The sequence below is a fragment of the Lathyrus oleraceus genome, chromosome 1 (assembly GCF_024323335.1).
Source record: "Lathyrus oleraceus cultivar Zhongwan6 chromosome 1, CAAS_Psat_ZW6_1.0, whole genome shotgun sequence".
Taxonomy (NCBI): domain Eukaryota; kingdom Viridiplantae; phylum Streptophyta; class Magnoliopsida; order Fabales; family Fabaceae; genus Lathyrus; species Lathyrus oleraceus.
Genome location: NC_066579.1, coordinates 46,149,274 through 46,170,809, shown reverse-complemented (window position 1 = coordinate 46,170,809; position 21,536 = coordinate 46,149,274). Strand labels below are relative to the sequence as shown.

Below are 21,536 nucleotides of genomic sequence, written 5' to 3'. Positions count from 1 at the left end.
ATCCACGTACACTTCAATTTCTTTGTGCATCATGTCATGAAAAAGAGTTGTCATTGCCCTCTGATAGGTAGCACCGGCATTCTTCAGCCCAAATGGCATCACCTTATAGCAGAACGTGCCCCAAGGTGTAATGAATGTCGTCTTTTCCATGTCCTCTGGCGCCATCTTGATCTGATTATATCCGGAGAAACCATCCATGAAAGAGAATACCGAAGATTGAGCCGTGTTATCAACCAATACATCAATGTGAGGTAATGGGAAATCATCTTTCGGACTCGCTCTATTCAAATCCCGGTAATCGACACACATTCTGACTTTACCATCCTTCTTCGGCACAGGAACGATGTTGGCCACCCACGGTGGATAACTGGTGACAGCCAGAAAACCCGCATCCCACTGCTTCTGAACCTCTTCCTTGATCTTAGTTGCCATGTCAGGACTCGTTCTACGAAGCTTCTGCTTGACTGAAGGACATCCTTCCCTAAGAGGTAATCGGTGCATCACAATATCTGTATCTAAACCAGGCATATCTTGGTATGACCAGGCGAACACTTCCACATATTCTCTCAGCATCTCAATCAGCTTTCTCTTGACAGAGTCCTCTAAAGCAGCCCCAATCTTGATTTCCTTTTTGTCGTCCTCAGTACCCAAATTAATAGTTTCCAACTCCTCCTGATGAGGTTGGATGACCCTTTCCTCTTGCTTCAGTAATCTGGCCAATTCTGCAGGGAGTTCACAGTCTTCCTCACTCTCCTCTTCAGCTTGGTAGATGGGATTATCGAAATCATACTGAGCCATAACAGAACTGTTCATAGTGAATGCCATAAGATCGCTTCTGCATGTTTGATGCTTTGTTTTAGAAAAAGAGTTCAATAAAGTCACAAAAACAAAAAACATTGCCATTTTTATTGTTTTTGAAAAAGAAAAATGAAAACAAAAAATAGAAAGACAAGGATCACAAAGTTTGTTCAAAAAATGTCCTTCATTAATGATAATCATTAAAACATGATGAGGCCCTACAAAAATGAATCACTACGCCTTGGGCAGAACGTAGGATTTTCATGCAAAATGACAAAACAACAGAAAATTACTCTGTCAGAAGAGTAACTTGAACCACTTCTTCAGTCGTCCAGTTGTTGATAGACCCCCCTGGTGCACACGGGCGAACCCAGTTGTCCAGATCATAATCACTGTCACAGTCTTCACTACCGGTTGCAGAGACGTCGCCATGATTCATCAGCCCAGCGCTGGTGAAGGTACTCGGACCCGCTTGACCATTCTGTTCTGCTTGGAGAGGCTCATAACCGACGCCAAATTTGTCTTCTTTAACAGGCAAATCCACCATCTTGCCCCAGCCTTCAGCTTTGCCAGAATCAACAACCTCCTTAGCCTGCTTGTAAGAAGTAATTGAAACACCCGGCTTCCTCTGCTCAGCATACGCCACTTTCTCAAGAGCCACAGTCTCAAACGCTTGGCACAAAGTTTCGTGGATCTCGCCATCCACCTCAACATACTTGAACGAGGATAGATGACTCACCAGAATCTCTTCTTCACCGCACACAGTCACAATCTGACCGTTCCAGACATACTTGAGCTTTTGATGGAGTGTCGACGAGACTGCCCCTGCTGCATGAATCCATGGACGCCCCAACAAACAACTATAGGCAGGCTGGATGTCCATAACATAGAAGATGATATCAAAAACCTCAGGACCTATCTTCACAGGCAAGGTAACTTCTCCACACACAGAGCGTTTGGATCCGTCGAAAGCACGAACAATCAGGTCGCTGGGGTTAAGCACAAACCCTTCTGCATCAATCTTCTTCAAAATCTGCTTAGGCAGCACATTCAGCGACGACCCGGTGTCTACCAATACGTGAGACAACACTGCCCCCTTGCACTCCATGGTGATGTGCAAGGCTTTGTTATGGTTTCGCCCTTCAGGTGGTAAGTCCAAGTTGGTGAAACCCACACCATGCCTGGTGCTCACATTGGCCATCACACCCTCCAGTTGATTGACAGAAATCTCTTGAGGCACGTAAGCCAGATTCAACATCTTCAGCAAGGCGTTACGGTGTGCTTCAGAGCACATCAACAGTGAAAGTATAGAAATCTTGGACGGAGTTTGATTCAACTGATCCACAATCTTGTAGTCGCTCTTCTTGATTATCTTCATGAACTCCTCCACGTCTTTCTCAAATGACCCCTCAGGCGCTTCCTTCTGGACAGGCTCTTCCTCAACCACAGCTTGCTTACCCTTTGCTTTGGCGAGAGCTTCAGCATTATTGTCCCTCAAAGGCTGCGGTGCAAACAGACGACCGCTTCTGGTAAAACCTCCTGGACCCCCTACATTATCCACAGCCGGACCCACAGTTGCAGGAACTCTATTCGGTAAACCAATTGTCACTGGAGCTTGATTCACTGGTCTTGTCTGACTTTCAGCCCTTCTGTAATTGCGGTGAGCATTATCATACTTCCACGGCACAGCTCTACTATTCTCAACAACCCTTCTTCCAGGCGCCACGATAGTAGTTGGAACACTGATGGTTACAGGCACGGGAATGGTAACTGGGGTACCATTTGCTGCAGGTGCACTGACGATCCTTTGTCCACGTTCTTCAGACGGTTTGAAGTAAATGGTGATAGTTGACGCTGTTCCACGATCTTTTACAGTCCTACTGAATTGCAAACAACCCTCATCCATCATACCCTGGATACCGGCCTTTAACTGATCGCAACCATTCTCAGATTCTGCACAGCCTAAACAATTCTCATCACAGCCCGGGTAGACACCCCCATTCAGCAAACGACCCTTCACAACTAGCAGAGAAGTCTGAACATCATTAACATTAACAACCAGATCTTCAGCTTCCTTCCCCTCAATATTGTTCACTCTATGCCCACCATGCTGAGGCATAGGGTTGTTCACGACGTTAGGCACTGGAGCGAAGTTGATCGCCTTGGCATCGATCAAATCTTGAACCTTGTGCTGGAGAGCTCGACACTTCTCAGTATGGTGGCCTGGTGCCCCAGAATGAAAGTCACAACGGGCGTTGGCGTCGTATCCAGGAGGCAATATTGTAGGCGGAGCCATTGTACGCAACTCAATCATCCCCAACCTGAGTAGTTCGGGTAGTAGCTCTGCGTAAGACATAGGCAGAGGATCAAATCTTCTATCAGCCTGCAATTTCTGTCTGGGCTGATAAGGACGTTGCTGTTGTTGTTGTTGTTGCGGTTGTTGAACTCTTGGTTGTTGTTGTTGACGAGGTTGAGGTGCCGGAATAGTCACTGCAGCTACTGGACGATATTGATCTCTGTTAGCATTCGTTCTGTACACACCCCCTCTGTGCTGTACAGCATTGGTCTCTCCTTCTCTACGGCGAGGTGCCCCAGAGAAGGGTTTCTTTAATGAAGACGAGGAACCAGCGTCATGGATCCTACCAGCTTTGATTAGACTCTCAGTCCTCTCTCCACAAATGACAACATCAGAAAAACTACCGAATGGGCAGCTCCCCATCCGGTCCATAAACACACCTTGAAGAGTACCAATAAACATGTCTGTCAACTCCCTCTCCAGCATAGGGGGTTGAACTCTAGCAGCCAGTTCACGCCACCTCTGGGCATACTCCTTGAAGCTTTCATTGGATTTCTGACAAAGACTCTGCAGCTGAGTCCGGCTTGGTGCCATGTCCATGTTGTGTTTGTATTGCCTCAAAAAGGCCTCACCCAGATCCCTCCAACAGCGGATAGAATCTCTCTTCAATTCCATATACCAGTCCAAAGAAGCCCCAGATAGACTGTCTTGGAAAAAATACATCCACATCTTTTCATCATCGGTATACGCAGAGATTTTTCGATAATAAGCCTGCACATGGGTGCGAGGGCAAGAAGTACCGTTGTATTTGTCGAAGGACGGTGCTTTGAACTTGTGAGGGATTCTCAAACCTTCAACCAATCCCATATTAGTAACATCAAAACCGAGAGAATTCTGACTTTCCATAGCACGGATCTTCTCAGCAAGAGCCTCAACTTTGTGGTCTCTCTCATTAACCCTTCCCAGAACGTCTTCGTCTTCACTGAGCAGAGAGAACATATCCTCTTGTCTGTCAACAATCGTAGCAGGATTACGGGTCGGAGCACGGACTACTCTGGCATTAGCGGCATCTGGAACAATAGGTTGACCGTTGATTCGAATACCCCCCAACTCATCACCTACAGCATAGTTGTTGACGGGTACAGCAGCAGCGACATTGTTATCATTGACCGGACCTCCCTCTGGCGGAGCATGGTTGATCGGTGGATTTGCAGCCTCTTGTCTCTGAACCATAGCTCGAAGCTCTTCTTGACCTTGCGCAACCCCTTGCATCATATTCATAAACTGGGCCATGCTAGCCTTCATCTCAGCCAACTCAGCTTGAAATTGATCCATACTTCTCTGTTGATTCAGTCTTGTTGAGTAGCGGTGCGGACGTTGATCAGCTATCCTGCCTGAACAGGAACCAAGAGTGAGAAGTCACGACCAAGAACACCTGTTATGCAAAATGATATGAGTATGATGCAAATGATGCGTATGATGCACGTGATATGCTCATTTCTCAGGCATTCAAAGAGCCTGACCCATCCTGAAAAGATGGCAACCTGCAGCAACAAGAGAACAAACAGATACAAGGAAATGCTGACATCCTTATATATACATAAGGATAAAAGGCATACAACCAATGTCAACAGAAAATCTGAATAAACAACATACAAAGAAAAAGAATCCCATCCAACAAGCCTGGAGGTGATTCTCAACAAAAAGATCCAAGAGATGGCTTACACGCAAATGAATCCCATCCAACAAGCCTGGAGGTGATTCTCAACAAAATACAATCAAGGATACAGTCTATAGCAGACGGTCCTCCGGAATGAGGGTCTTCAGGTAATGACACTGGTCTATCAACAGCGAACATTCTGAGCAATCTGGTAAAGGAGTGATCTTCTCTTTCAACTGTCTTCTCAGCTCCAAGACTTCTCCTCCAAGGTGGTCCTCTGATTTCTGTCTCAACTCTACTTCCTTCTTCAATTGGATGTCTTTATCTCTGAGTTGCTTCTCCAAGTCTCTGATTTTCTTCTGATAACTGGCTTCTGCCCTCTGCAGCCTCAAGCGCTCCCGGTGTTCTGCATCTAACATACTCTCCATCTCCTCGTAGGATCTCTTCTTGCTTCTCAGTCTGCTAGCATCTTCTCCTTGCACCTCCCTGAGTTGATGGGCCAAGTGCAGCTTATCAGCCTGAGCTTTGTACAACTCCATCTGGGTATCTTGCTCCTTCTCCCTCAAACGACGATTCTCCATCAGGGCTTGCTTATAGTGCTCAGCAGGCACACTATCAGCAAGAACCAAAGGTGGTTGCTCCTGCAACGGCTCCATCCTATCATAGGGTAACAACAAAATTTCCACTCTCTTTTTGACCCAATCGGTGTAATCAGGCATAGCAACGGCAAACTTCTTCCCTAAGACAGACCCATCCTTCACACCAATAGACTTCCAAGCTCTCCCTATTTGCTCCAATCTAACAGGGTCACTCTGCTTCTCAAAATACACACTTTCAGCTACCTCAGCCTCAAGTGGTCTTCCCTTCATCACAAACCCCAACTGGCGAAGAGAAAGAACCGGGTTGTAATTGATGCAACCCTTAGTTCCTACGAGCGGCACATTACGGAATCCTCCACAGCTCATAATGACGTTACGCACATCCATCCGGTAAGATTGCCACCTGATGTCATAGGAGGTAAGAGACATAACCCTCTGAGTCCACTTATGCGTGCTCTGAGCATCCACAAAAGGTCCACTGACTGGCAGAAGAGACAAGAACCATCTGAGCAAAAGCGGGAGACAACACCTGATAGCTCCACCCTTACCATGCCTACTGTGAATAGCATAGTAAGTGTCAGCTAACAGAGTAGGAACTGGATTTTCCCCAATGAAAACACTGACTGCAGCATAGTCAACAAAATTGGGCATACTCGGGAACAAGACGATCCCATATATCATGACGGCCAACTGAGCATGAAAGGCTTCCCAACTCCCCTTCTCTGCTTCTTCTCTAGCTACCCTCAATAGAAACTTCAAAGGCAAACCTACAACATCCCCACTGGACTTCCAACTCTTACTAACCTCCTCAACACTCAAACGGAGAGCTCTGGCAACAACTCTGAAATCAACCTCCTTGGGCACATCCAAGAAAGGAACCTGATGCTGAACCGGGATACTCAACATGATAGAATACTCCTCGAGAGTCGGTGCTAACTGGTAATCCTGAAATGTGAAACATCGGAGCTCTGGATCATAAAATTGAAGAAGCGTCTGCAGAGGCACTGGATCTACTACCGTCTTCAATACTGTCAAGATGTCTCCATACCGCCCAACAAAACTCTTCAGTCGATTGTCTGTAACGAGGCTACCCAACTCAACTAGTGGAGTCAACGGCTCACGGTGGAAACTGTAGGAACAAGTCTTCCGCTTCAACTCTGGGACTGTTGCCATCTCTATCAGTGAACAAGCTCTGGAATGTACCTGAGAAATGATATGCATGCAGGGATTAGTTTTTTTCTTTTTTTTTTTTTTTTTTTTCCCTTTTTTTTTGGATTTTTTTTTTTGCGTTTCTTTTGAAAAATAAATATGCTATGATGCACATGATGCAGACTGGACTGGCTGTTTGTGCAATCTCTGATCACTAGGTCGAAGCTTCAGTCAAAATTTGAACATAAATCCCACTTAAGGTTAACTGAACACTGTCTGAACACAAAGTCGCCATCAGAACCAAGTCACCAACAGAACCGAGTCACCAACGGTACCTGTAATAATGATCATTCCCTCCCCACTCACGGGTGTAGTCTAGGCCAGGGTAAGGCTGAGAGAAACGCAGCATAAATAACCTTTCGCAGAATACTGTCATATACACACCCGAAGTATGTAACGACAGCATCCCACCAGGGTCTGAACTGCTCGTGATATCAATGTTCCGCTAAGTGGCGCCATACCACCCGCTTCCCATGAATCACTCTATTCCTAGGTATCCTAGATTGCACTCATGGTCTGGGTATTGGACCTTTTACCTCAACTGACTCTTCCCCCCACACAGAGAGAAACAAACAACCAGCCAGGTGAACAGATGAATAAATGCAAACATTAATGCAAACATAAATGCAAACAATAGACAATGAATGCAAACAGTAAATAATGAATGCAATAAATAAACACAGCACAAAGCAACCAAAACCCTAACCTAGAGAGCGCTAGGAGAGACTCGCTTAGGGAAGACGGACCAGCACAGGTCAACTTCTCTATTTCCCCAGCAGAGTCGCCAGCTGTCGCATCGCGCGAAAAACCGGCGGGAAAAGAAAGAACAACAGAGCCGCCACCGTGCGTTATTTATCCCAAAAGAGGGAAAGGAAACGCTCAGAGTAAACCTGGGAAAGAACATGGTCTCGCGACCAAAGAGGATGGGTTCGGGAGTCGGTTATGCGAAGGGAAGGTATTAGCACCCCTACGCATCCGTAGTACTCTACGGGATCCACGCACAAAAGGAAGGAATATTGGTTGCTAAACACTGCTCAAATATTCACACACACTGGCTGAAAGAAACGAAAGAGACTGACTGAAACTGGACTCGGCAGGATGTCGCATCCTGGGCCTACTTAGTCTATCAGGCATAGACATCAGAGTCAAAGTAGTTCGGACTGGGGAAACAACACATGCTCGCTAGGATGTCGCATCCTATGCATACGTATCTTCTCGGACGAGAGAAGAATCAGAGCATTCGTAGCTCGGCTGACGCGCACGCAAACAAACAAAACACAGGCAAACGTGGAGCCCGACTGCCAATCACTGGACTTATGTCAGCATCCGAACCAAAACACACGCAAGAAGGCAAACATGGAGCCTGAATGCCAATTGCTGGACTTACATCAGCATCCAAACCAAACGCACGCACACTGGAACCCAAATGCCACTCGATGGACTTACATCTGCTTCCAAGCACACAACAACACAACAAGTTAATAGGGAGTCGGGGACTCGAGCCTATAACTGTCAAACACACACTCAAACAGACAGACAACAAATTGCTAAGGAGTCAGGCACTCGAGCCTAGCAACTGTCAGACAACACACCCAAAAAAGAAAGAAGGGCGCCCGGAGAGATCAGCTCAATCTCCTGCCTACATACTTCATCTGGTGTGAAGATCAGGGCGATGTAGTTCCCCTACGCAGGGATAAAGGACTAGCCTAACCAGATAACAGAGGGAGACACAACTAGGGAGACTACGACTCGAGCCTAGATGTTGTCATGCAAAATCAACCCTAAGTTATGGTTTCTAGCTAAATGGCACAAGGGCCAACCTATCCTAAGTATGGCTCACACAGGAAGCAAGCCACACACACCTAACTTGCACAGGAAGCAAGTCTAAACTAATCCTAACTTGCACAGGAAGCAAGTCAAACCATCCTACAAGCACAGATAGCACACGCTATACACAAACAAGTGGCTCAAACAAGGGTTAGGTTTTAGTCAAGGGGTCATATCAACCTCAACAAACAAACCTCTGGAATGGGGTGAATGTTGCTCTTAACCTTGCCATTGAGGGGCTAAGGTGAAGCAGATGAAAGGATGAAGTGAGGATGAGACCTCACAGCTCTTATCCCTGGCCTGGGAGAGCTCAAGACAAGAATGTGTGGGTTCAGAAAGTGGGAACCCTTCTACACATTAAAACTGACTCAACTGTACAGTTGTACAAGATCTTGGGTTTGTATCTGCAATGCATCAACACAGTGGTGTGAGCAAAGCAGATGACACACTGAATAGTGGGGGATAGATTGCATATCCCTACCTTCCACCAATTGCCTCTTCACTTAGGAGGACTTTGACTCTATGCAAGGACAAAATTAAACAATCACAAACATTGCCTCTTAAGGAGGACTTCAGACAGTTGCCTGGCCAAGTAACAGGCCAGGTCTTCCAGACTACATGAAGTAAAAGAGACATACCTCAATGCAAATTGCTTATACAAGCAAAGCAAAGCAAAAAAGTTCACAAGGAACTAAGCAACTAAAACACCTGAAACAGTCAAGCAGATGTTAGTATGCAACTTCAAACAAGACAGAAACAGACAACAACAGTCCATTAGTGGGCACAAGGATGTGCAAGGCACAAGGCTTATGGCATATGAGCCAAACCACCTATAAAACAAAGATGTTAGACAACAATATTTAACCAAGCTCAGTCAAAAGAATGGGTCACAATGGCCATTTGGTGGTCAACCTGAAATCACAAGCTCAAAGGTGAGTAACAGGACCACTAGGGCAAGCCTAGGGTCAAAAGTGAATGAGAAAGTCAAGACAGCAAGGGTCAAGTATCCAAAATCATGTTCAAACCATTAGGAAACACAACCAATTGGATTCACATTCATACCAATCATCGTCATCATTTCATGAACCATTTAGGTCAAAACATGGCAAACAGGAGCTCATAGAAGTCAACAGCAAGACTTGCATAAAAAGCAATCTAAACATTTTCCAAAAATCACCAAATAAATCATGATCAAACCTAACACATAGCATGGTAAGCATGTCAAATTTCATCCCATTCAATAAAGTATGAGAATTTCACAAATGAAATGGGAACATGTGTCACACAAAGTCAACATTTGACTAGGCAGAGAAAGAAAATCTCAAACAAATGGAAAATAGTTCAATTAAATCCCAGAAAAATCACAAGTAAACTAGACATACAAGAGTAGGCTCATGCAAAATTTGGGGTCATTTGGATGTAAGGAAGTATGTGAACAAAAATTGTGAAAGTGTATGTTATCCATGTAGCAACAAATGTAACACATGACTTCAGAAAATCATAACTCTCAATCCACAAATGATAAATCCACAAACTTTATACCAAAATCACCATGAATGTGTCTAGTTTAAGCACAAAAAATTTGGGATCCATTGGATACATCATGACAATTTCACAAAAGGAATGGCTCAAGGTATCATTTTGGCATACATGTCAAGAAAATATTTATCATTTAAAATCCAGACCATGGAAAATTAATTAAAAATCATGATTAAATAAAGGACACATTCATGAACATGTGGAAAAAATTTCATAATTTTTTGATGAAAATTGAATGAGAAATAAATTGTGGAAATTGGATGAAATTATGATGCAAACATGAACAAAATGGTATGGCAATTTGTCAACATAAGTCAGCGGATGGCAATAGTGTAATTCTGGGCTCACTAAACCAAACTGTGCGTTTTGGGGGGGAGGAAATGAAATGTTCTGATTGGTCCTCACCAATAGAACAGTAACTTGGCCAATGAATGTTCATATTTCTGATTTTTAGAAAACCTTAGGGTTTACAACAGCCATGGCAAGCTTCATGCACATTTAATCAACATCCAAACAAGTTCAAACATTAAACACACAACAGCGTGGCAGTTGGGCAATGTTCACTCATCAAGCAATCAACAGCATTCATCATCATCAACATGTGCTCATCATAAACAACATCAAACACAATCAAGAATTTCTAAACATGAGTTTAGGGTTTAAACACAACAGCAGGACATGTGCAGCATGGCTTGGCATTCATATGTTCATCAATCATTGTCAATTGAAATTCCAACAAATAAACAAACAATCAAACAGCATTCAAACATGATTCACATGGATTTTCTAGGCAAGGTCCTGAGGTTTAATAGCAGGGCAATTCATCATCAATTTGCAGCATGGTTGATAGCATAACAGCATTCATTTTCAAACAGCATCATCATAACAGCAGCATTCATCATTCGCATAGATTTTTTGGACAATGTTCATGGTTTAATAGCAGGGCATGTTCATTGTTCAACCACATCAAACAAAACATGATTCGACCACATCACACAACAGTATAGCAAGAACTTCATCATGCAGCACCAATCAAAAACAAACAGCAGCAACAACATGGCATTGTGTGTTCAACATTGTAAACAAACTTCAAGCAAAATCACATAATAACATGGCATAATGAGCATCAAACAACATTAACCAACGACCAAACCAACATTACTCATGGAAATTCTGGACAGGTCATAAATTTGCACAGCAGCAGCATAAAACTCAATGTCAGTCTATAGCATGACCAACAGCATAGCAACCAATACAGACAACAATAGCAGGCAACACTTAGCAATATGTGAGCAGGGCAGATTTGCTGGAACAAACACTAGGGTTTCAGCATGGCCATGGAATCTTCATGGTATTAACAACATGGTAATGGTACACATGTCATAGCATGGATAAGAGAAAATATAGGGTCGAAAAACTTACTTGGTTTGAAGCTGAAACAGAAAGAAATGGTGCTTGGATGATGAAGGAATGAAGGTTTGCTCGAGTTTCTTCAAGGTCTTGTGCAGAAAATCAAATTGGTGAAAAATGATGGTTTGAGAGTAGAGGGAGTTCTGTGCTTGTGGCTGCTATGGATTTTCCTGTTGCAGACAGGTTTTTTGAGATGCTTGAGTTTGTTATGTTGGTTTGGACAGAAGGTGTGGGATGCAAAACAACAGGTTGTTTTGAGGAATGGCCAAGTTTTCTTTTCTGCTGTAGTGTGGTGACAGGTTTTTAGAAAAGAAATGCCAAGGGTTTGTGGTGGATGGTTTGTGAGATGCAAAACAAAGGCTCAGGCAGCTTTTTGTTTTGGACAGGTTTTCTGGACAGAAAAATGCCAAGCCAGGTCAGGGTATGGTTGGCCAAAGAGTGAAGTTGTTGTGGTATGCTGGTTGCTTTCAAAATGGTGACAGGATTGTGAAGGCAAGGCAAGAGGTTTAAGTGTTTTTGGAGTCTCTTGACTGTTGTTTGAGAAATAGCCAAAAGTGGTTTTTAGGAATGAGATGAATCAATGCTTTTTACTGTGTGATAGTGGTTAGTCGTGCCTGAAGAAATGTTATCTCAATCAAAGCAAAGTTTTTTGGTTCCTTTTGTGAGTTTGGACTGGTTTTTGAAAGTGCAAGATATGAAATTTTTAGTGAATGTATGAGCAAGGGTTGGTCTTTGATTGTGGTGGATGTTACTGCAGTTTTGACTGTGACATCCCAAGCCAGGCTTTTGTTCTTTGTGTGTTTAGAAGTGGTGAGAAGCAATGGCAAGTTTAAGTTCTTTGTTGGCTAGCAGGGTTCTTTAGCACAAAATGCAAAGCTCAGGTTTTTGTTCATTGGAGGTTTGGGAATGATTTTGGTTCATGCTTGTTGTGGTTAGAGGCTGCTGCAGGTTTGGGAAACTTTTTTATGCCAACTGACAAGGTGAGGTTTTGAGGATATGAACCAATGGCTTTTTGCTGCTACTACTGTTCTCCCCATGACAGAAAAATTCATGAATTCTGCTGCAGCATGGTGGTAGTAGTTTTTTAGAGGAATGTCAAGAGTGTTTGGTCTTTTTTCTTGCTGCAGTTTTTCATGACAGGTCTGTTTCTTGACATGGCCAAAGTAAGGTTTTTTTTTGTTGGAAAATGCATGAAGGTTCTTTGTGGTCTGCTATATGATGTTTTAAAACATTCTGTTTTGGACAGGGGAAACAAATGCCAAAATAGCAAGGGTGAGGTTTAACAAAATGAAGGAAAGATTGGTTGGTTTTTTGTCCAAGGCATTGTTGTGTTCAGATTTTTGGCCAAGCCTATGAGATGATTCTTGAGGGAGTAAGTTGTTGGTCTGCTACTGGTTTTTGTTATGGCAGGGAAATGGTGAAGAACAATGTGTAAGGCCAAGGGTGAGTGTTGAATGAGTGAAGTCTATATCTTTTTTCTCTGCTGTGCTGCTGCTATGTGTTTTTCTCATGACAGGAAAATCCTCTTTCCAAAACCTGCTATTGGCTGTTGTTTTTGGTGTCATGCCCATGCTGCTACCAGTCACAGCACATTAAAGCCTTGGTCTGCTATGAGCAGTACCAGACATGGCAAGGCCCATGCTTTTGGGTGCTTTTGACAGCTCCTTTGGAAAAAGAAAGGTCAAAGTGTTTTTTAGCTTCCCTCAATTTCTGTTGGTCTTGCTGCTAGTAATGTATCCAAACAATGACAGAAAGAATGCTGCACCATTGCCACTAGATCTGCTGTTGCAAGTACAAGGTATGGTTCAACAATTGGATGTTTGAAACAATGTCCTTTTTGCCAAAATTCAAGTGAGCAAGCATGGCTATGTGTACTTGTTGGTGTATGGCTGCATGATGAGGTTTCAACATGACAGAAAAATGGCTTGCTAACTTCTGTTTTGAGAGTACAAACCATGGTATGGTGGATGCATAAACAAGTATGGTGCAAGTATGGTCAAAGGGTACTTTTCTTGTAATTCAAGCAACCAAACAAGATTCACATGTTCTGCATAATTTGGCTTTGCAAACACACTTAAAATGATATTTATGAGCTGTTCCAATTGGCCAAATGTTGAAAAAATGCTTGAGTCAAAAAGTCAACTCTTGGTCAAACTTTGAATTTAAATGAAAAAGGTCCAAAAATGCCATTTTGATTGGTAAGGTTTTAGGTCATGAAATTTATATTTTTGGAAAGAGGATGAAAAATGTGGTTTGTAGGAAAAAACCCCACCAAATTTGGCCAAACGGTTTGGGAGATATGGCCCTTTGAAGTTCAAGATTTTCTAAAATCGATTCGATCATAACTTGCCGACCATACATGGGAATTGAGAGTTCTAGGACTTTTTGGAAATGGGAGAACAAGATCTTCAACTTTCATGTTGGGAAAAAATTCATTTGAGGCTTGTATCATGATGTAAGTTTGAGGATCAAGACTTTCCATTTATGGCAGTTTTCAGTTACAGGCCCAGTTTCCATTTTGGGAAATTTATGATCTGGCTTCAAATTCTTCCATGATGGTGTTTGGCATGATATATGATGACTATTTGGACATGAATGAACTCTCACAAACCAATTCCAATCATCCAATCACTGATTAAATGGACAGTTGACCAACAGTTGACTTTTAGGGTTTCTGACTGATTATGCCTTGACTGATGAATTCCAAACCCTAATTCCTTGAGGACTTGACTTCAAATGATGTCCCAAGTTGTATGAACTCTTGATTATTGACCATGGTGCCCAAATTCCACAAGAATGACCACCATCCACTGCTTTGACTGACAGTTGACTTTTTTAGGGTTTTTGACTGTCTGTGTATGAACTGATGATCTCTGAGCCTTCAACCCTTGACCAAAATACTTCAAATAGACCTCCAAACCATGTGAACTTGTTGGACAAACCCCAAGGCCTTGATTCAATGAGAAATTCCTTTGCTTGTTTGGTTGACTGATCAGGAGATTAGTTTGACCTAATTCTTGATTGCTTGCTCTTGAGGCAACTGAGGGACAATGCAAATGCTATGCAATGGATCATGATATGCTATGACCTAATATGAAAATGTATGTATAATGATAGGTGCAAATTTGAGGTGCTACAAGGCGCTACTAGCATTGGTGTCTCCTCATGAGGAGCCCAATGCATGCGCCAATGCTATTGGCGCCTCCTCTTCATGCCTTGGGGATGCGCCAATTCATCTGGCACATCCTCTTCAAAACCCGGTTATTTTCGATTTTTTTTTGAAATAAATGGTTATTTTGAAAAAAGAAATTCAAATTTATTTTTATTATAAAAATATTTGATTTATAAATATCAAAACTTATTTATATTAATTCATTTATATTAATATATAAATATATATAATTATTATAACCTGAAATTAAATTAAATAACAAATTACACTAGTTAAACTCAAATAACAAATATCAATTGAATTAGCTCACACATTCTTTGCAAATCATATAAAACATAGTATTGAATCATTTATATGATTTCTTAGCATTACTCTTTTTAAAATATAATATAAAAAAATAGTCAACTTTTAATATTTTTTTATTTTAAATAAGTTTTTATTTTATATTTGTCAAACAAAATCGAATAATTTTAAAATGATTTAAATATAAAAAAAATGTGTTTTTTTAAACCCTCAAATTATTTCTAGGTATAAAAGTTATAAGGTTATAAATCTTGGAAATTAAATGATTCAACCATAAATATTATAGGGGGAAAATGTAATATATATATATATATATATATATATATATATATATATATATATATATATATATATATATATATATATATATATATATATATATATATATATATATTAGTAAAAAATTATTTAAAAAAATATAGAGAAAAAAGAGGAACATAATCACAATACAAGAACATAACTTGAAAACTTCAAAATTGGAGAAAAAATCACAGACGTTGTCAATAGACAAACAGAGAATAGTACTATTTGAAAATTATTACAACACATAATATACCTTCAACTAACCTAGGCTTCCGGTACATCCACACCATCCAAAATAAATATTTAACTACATTCTTTTGCAAGGTCAAACACATTCTTCAAGGAATTCATCTTATTTACAAATTTAATAACAACCCACTTTGAGAAAAAGGAGGCAGGGGCAGTGAGCGAATGACTACATCCTCATCAAAAATATATTTTCTTTTTCGTACTATTAACAACCCCCACAATAACACGGGTTTCGATCAACCACTTCCTCTATTATGAGGGTTTCACCTCAGAAGGGCCGAAATTATCTTTATACTTGAGACCATCATAGAAAGCATCAATATGTTTCTTCATCTTAACATCTTAGATAGAAAGATAATCCAAGGGAATGACATACTTATGACTCTCGTGTTTAAAGTGAACTCATACCCAATACTTCCTAAGCCTATTTGTACATGTACTAGGAGAAAAGTCTTGGAAACTAGTTGGAATAGGAAGATTATTGGGAACCTGGAAGAAGGTGGACTAAGCTCCCAAAGTACAAGTCATTACCAACATACAAAAATCCCGGAAATTGTCCCAGTTCTCGGTGTAAGTATCGAACTGGGGAAATACCTGGCGCAATGAGATAACCCTTGTCCCGAATGATATTATGTGAAGTATGCACCTCAAAAAATGGAAAAAAAATTGGTAGGAAGGCTTTCAGAGTCGGTAATCATCTCAGAGATCTATCAGAAACATCAGAAACATTCAGAAACATTTATGTTTAGAACCTCTCCGACTGAGAACTATCAGAAACATTTATAATGACTAAGGCGGAGTGGCTATTAACAGAAAGGTTGGAATTTGGACTAGTATATATTTATGTTCTAACTAAAGGAATGGATAATATTTCCATAATCACTAGACATATTTACAGGATGATAATTTATATGAGCCATAGAGAAAATAAATATTGAGTATGAGAAACTAATATCAAGGTAAAAATACTACAAAAAGAGAATGGAATATGGCGGAGAGGGTAGAGATTAAATGTAGAATGGGAAAGTCTCGTTCAAGTACGTGTGTATATATATATATATATATATATATATATATATATATATATATATATATATATATATATATATATATATATATATATATATATATATATATATATATATATATATATATATATATATATATATATATATATATATATATATATATATATATATATATATATATATATATATGTATGTATAATGCATTTAATCTCTACCCTCTTGATCAATCACCATTTATAGTAAGTTTTCATTACTGATCCGACCCAAAACAGAGACATTTGATACACTGTGCAAGCATTTAAGGTACAATTCGATTAGTTTTACTTCCGTTATTTTATTTACGCATTTTTAATCTTTGTTATGTTTTACTTTGTTTATCTTGATTTTATACGTGGGATAGCTGTGTTTTTGTCCGACAGATCCAGGTAGAAGAACCGGAGAACTCAGAACACAATAGTGCGAGAGTTCGGCACGCTAAAGAGCAGAAAATTCCGGTACAAAAGGCCTGACACGGGCCGTGTCAGGGCAAGGGAAGCAGAAGAAGAAAACAGTAACCTAACACGGCCACCCGTGTCACGTGACACAGGCCGTGTCAGCCCAAGCCCAATATTTCCAATTTTTCCGGGCTTTTCATTCTCCGAGCTTTGTGGACACATCTTTGGACCTATCCAACTGCTGCTGGGAAATTTCACTATAAAAAGAGGTCTTCTGCCAAAGGAAAAAGCATCTTGGAATACAACAAACCACAGTGTTGTGAAGCAATCAAGTATTACAGAGATCAAGGCATTTGGAGAGCTGAAGAGATTCATGAGCGGGAGCGATTGAAGATCAAAGTCATTCAATTACTTGTAATGTGTAATTTTTATCTTGAATTTGTTTTAAACAATATGAGTAGCTAAACCTCCCAATGCTAGGGGGTGTCCCTGATTTAGAATTGTAATAAATTTGAGTTTACATTTGCATTTATAATATTTTATTTACGGTAACCTTTTGATGTGTTTATTGCTTTCTCTTTCGGACCAATTGAGATTGATCTATGGTTATTACTTAGGCTGGACCGCCAGTGATAAGGTTATCATCAGGTTACTCTGCAGTAGATATCACCTAGGACTAGGGATACCCTGTATGAACCAGAGCATTCTTGATATTATATAGCTTAACTTCACCCTAATTGGCTATGGACATAGGAATTAGGGTAGATTGATTAAATGTTTTCTCACCAAGGACTTGGGAGAAAATACCCTTGAGAACTGGTAGTAATTGATATTTGTTGATGCAATAGTAACTCAGAGTTATTACAGGGATAAATCATACACCTTCCCTGGCATTGTTCCTTTTTCTCTATAAACCCTTATTTTCATATTTCTTTATTATTTTCTTTTTACACTCAAAAACCCAAATTAATATTTTTTGTTTAATTGAATGATAATTTAAACTCAATACTAACGTGCAGTCCTTGAGATCGACATTCGGGGAATTTCCCCATTATTACTATAACAGGCATAATAGTACACTTGCTATTTTCCCGATCAAGTTTTTGGCGTCGTTGCCGTGGACTGCCAAAAATATAGAGTTTAATTTTATTTCAATTAAAATTTTGTTGCTCTGCAATAAAATTATTTTTTTGTCATTTATATTTTACTAACCAGTGTATGCGAGGAAAACCCTCAGCTGAAATTCTTTTTGACGCAGAGATCGAGAGAACCCTTCACAGAAGACGCAGAGAACAAAGAGTGGATTCTACAGAAGAAAGTACCTCGGATCAACCAGAAGTCAAGGAACCAATGGCTGAAGTTCCTCCAAATCCACCTCCTCCACCTCAGAAAAGACTCCTACGTGACTATGGAGGTGCAAACGCACCGGGTGGTCGATTGAGCATAGTTAACCAACTGGTGAATGTGACAAACTTTCAACTGCATCCTAGCACAATCAATCAATTGGAAAGAAAACCTTTTATCGGAAAGGTTAATGAAGATGCCAACAAACACCTGCAGAGATTTCTGACCATGAGCACCACCTTGAAAATTGATGGTCACACTGATGAAGCAAAAAAATTAAGAATGTTCCCGTTCACTTTAGCTGAAGACGCGGAAGAATGGTTCTATTCTCTCCCTTCCGGTAGTATCACTTCCTGGGAGGAGATGGAAACTGTATTCTTAAATGAGTATTTTCCAGCATCAGTATTCCTGAGAAAAAGGTATGAAATTCTGAATTTCAAACAGAAGGATGGTGAATCATTGGGAGACACTTACAAAAGATTCAAAAGGATCTTAGTCGCGTGTCCCACTCATAATATGGATCAGACAGAACAAATGCAGATGTTCGTTAATGGGCTGAAAATAAAGATAAAACATTTGATTGATACAGCAGTCGGTGGCTCAATATCAGCAACAGCAACAAGGGAATGTTCCGCAACAAGGTACATGGCAATATCAGACTCAGTATCAGCAACAACAACAACAACAACAACAACAAGCACCTAAAAAGGCTGAATGGGAGATTGCCATTGAAAAGTTAGCAGCCCACAGTATACAGTTTCAAGAAGAAACAAGGACTAATCAGAAAAACACCACAGCCTCCATCAAAAATCTTGAAATTCAGATGGGACAGATAGCACAACAGTTAGCATCAAACTCTCAAGCCCCTGGAACCCTACCTATTGGTACGGTGACAAATCCGCGGGAACATAACATTGTTAACGCTGTCACAACCCGAAGTAGAAAGTCAACCGAGGTAAATGATATAGAAAAAGATGGATTAATGGAGGTGAATTTAGAAATCAAGGAAACAAAAGTCCAAGATGAAGAAGCAATACCACCTCCTGTCCAGGATAAGGAAAAGGTTCTTAAACCCATAATCAAACTTCCTTATACTCCACGACAGAAGAAGAAAAATCAACATGAGAAGAATTTCGAGAAATTTCTAGAGATGTTCAAGAAACTCGAAATCAATATCCCTTTTTCTGAAGCACTGGAACAAATGCCAATATATGCCAAGTTCATGAAAGACATAATTTCCAAGAAGCGTTCCACTGATACTGAACCGATCATCTTGTCTGAAACATGCAGTGCCGTTCTCAAAAGCATGAAAATACCAGTAAAAAAGAAAGACAGGGGATCGGTTACTATTCCTTGCACAATTGGTGATCGAAAATTCAAGAAGGCTCTGTTTGACTTAGGAGCGAGTGTAAGTTTGATGCCACTGTCCATCTATAAGAAATTAGGCATCGGTTGTGTTCAAGATACTCGAATGACCCTTCAGTTTGCGAATCGCTCTGTTTGGCGACCCTATGGTATTGTGGAAGATGTTCTTGTAAAAATTGACAAGTTTGTCTTTCCAGTCGACTTCGTCATTCTAGAAATGCCGGAGGATGAGGAGATCCCTCTCATATTGGGAAGACCTTTCTTGGAAACAGGACGATGTATGATAGATATTGAGGAAGGAACTATGACCCTCAAGGTCTATGATGAAGAGTTAAAGATAGATGTGAGGAATACCATGCAATACAAAGATGATGTCGGGACAAGCAACACTATAGAGATAATCGACCAAGTAATTGCTCAAGAAAATGACCAGCATAGACCCCGGTCACCTCTAAACCGGGTCTTAAGCTTGTCCATTTTTGAAAGTAATGAAGATGAAGAAGAATCTGAGGTGCTTGCTCTGATGGAAAACAACCTGAATGGAGTAGATCTAGACCACACCGGTGGGAAGATCTAAGACCACCACCATTCGATGTCACAGAAGAACCCAAAAAAGGGGTGAATTTGAAGCAGTTGCCAACAAATCTGAAGTATGTATTTCTAGACACCGAAGAAAAATGTTCAGCCATCATTAATTCTAGTCTACAGAGTGTCCAAGAGGCAGAAATCATTCAAGTGCTAAAAAAATACAAGGGTGCAAAAAAAGGTTTTGAGCTTACTTGCAATTATTACAACCACTAAGGCGATTCACTCAATCTTATGGTACCTAGCCTCGATGCCTTTGAACACCATTCTCACAAAGTAAATAGGTTGTTCAACTTCTTTTTTCTCTTAAAAGAACATAAAGCTCATTGCTTGGTCAGTAATAGATAAGTACATATAAAGGGGGTGCACCTTCCTCTAGGCGTTTCAATATAGGCTATGTTTCTAGGAAGGCCTTCAGATTAAAGAATGCCTTCTCGAACTCACTTGTCCGTACGAACTTCTTATTTTTCACAATGGAGAAGAAATGAAATTCCTTGTCACCTACACAAGAAAGAAAGAGAGCTAAGGAGGATAACTTACATGTTATTTTTTGAACCTCTTTAATATTAAATAGGTTTCTCATGTTGATGATGGCTCGATACTTTTCTGGATTCACGCCTACCCCTCTTCTGGTCAAGATAAATCCTAAGAACTTTCTCGCATGCATTCTAAAAGAGAACTTAGCGGGCTTTAAGTGCATGTTATACCTCTTGATTGATTCTAAAATGTCTTCTAGGTATTGTTAGACGACAAGCCTAAATCTAGATGGGGTGAATAGATCCCGAGTTTAAAAAACTTAACAAAAAATAGTTTGAAAATTTTATGGCATGGAAGCAAGTTACAAATATCCCAGATCAAAAATCATCTAATCGAACCCACAATCTAAAAGCTAGGATATGCGTATTAACGACAATGATATGATAATGATTCACAAATCCATCAACAACAACTAATCTCAACTAGTTGAATGAAAAGTAATAGGGAAAAGTTTATCTCTAATGAAAATTCACACAAAAATACAAGTGAAACAGTTTATCGAACACTTAGTGTGCGAGCAATAATGTTTGGAATTTTATGTTTGTATTGTTGTTCTAGATATCCAATCACAACCAAATGGTTTGTAATCTACAAAACAACACCAATTTCAAAATGTGTTCAAAATTATGATCCAAATAAACTATTCAAACGATCAACGTAATCAAAAATTAGCATATTGAAAATAACGAGAGAGAGAGAGAGAGAGAGAGAGAGAGAGATTACAAAAATATTTGACTAGGCAGTACCCCAATCGACCTCGCTATGGGTAAGTTTTCCCTCAATTCGAATGTGAATTGAGATAGTGTATATTACCTGAGTTTGCAAAAAGTATGTATACAAGAGAGATGTAGCAATCTAACCCTACAAACCCTAGGCTT

At 40.4% G+C, this 21,536-nt stretch overlaps 1 protein-coding gene across 1 annotated transcript; it reads left to right on the top strand.

Moving 5' to 3' along the window:
* Positions 1 to 18,994: 18,994 nt before the first annotated feature.
* Positions 18,995 to 21,319, top strand: LOC127090530 (uncharacterized). Its single transcript, XM_051029403.1, has 2 exons — positions 18,995 to 19,719; positions 21,217 to 21,319. The coding sequence occupies exons 1-2, from the start codon at positions 18,995 to 18,997 to the stop codon at positions 21,317 to 21,319; spliced, it is 828 nt and encodes a 275-aa protein (XP_050885360.1).
* Positions 21,320 to 21,536: the final 217 nt, after the last annotated feature.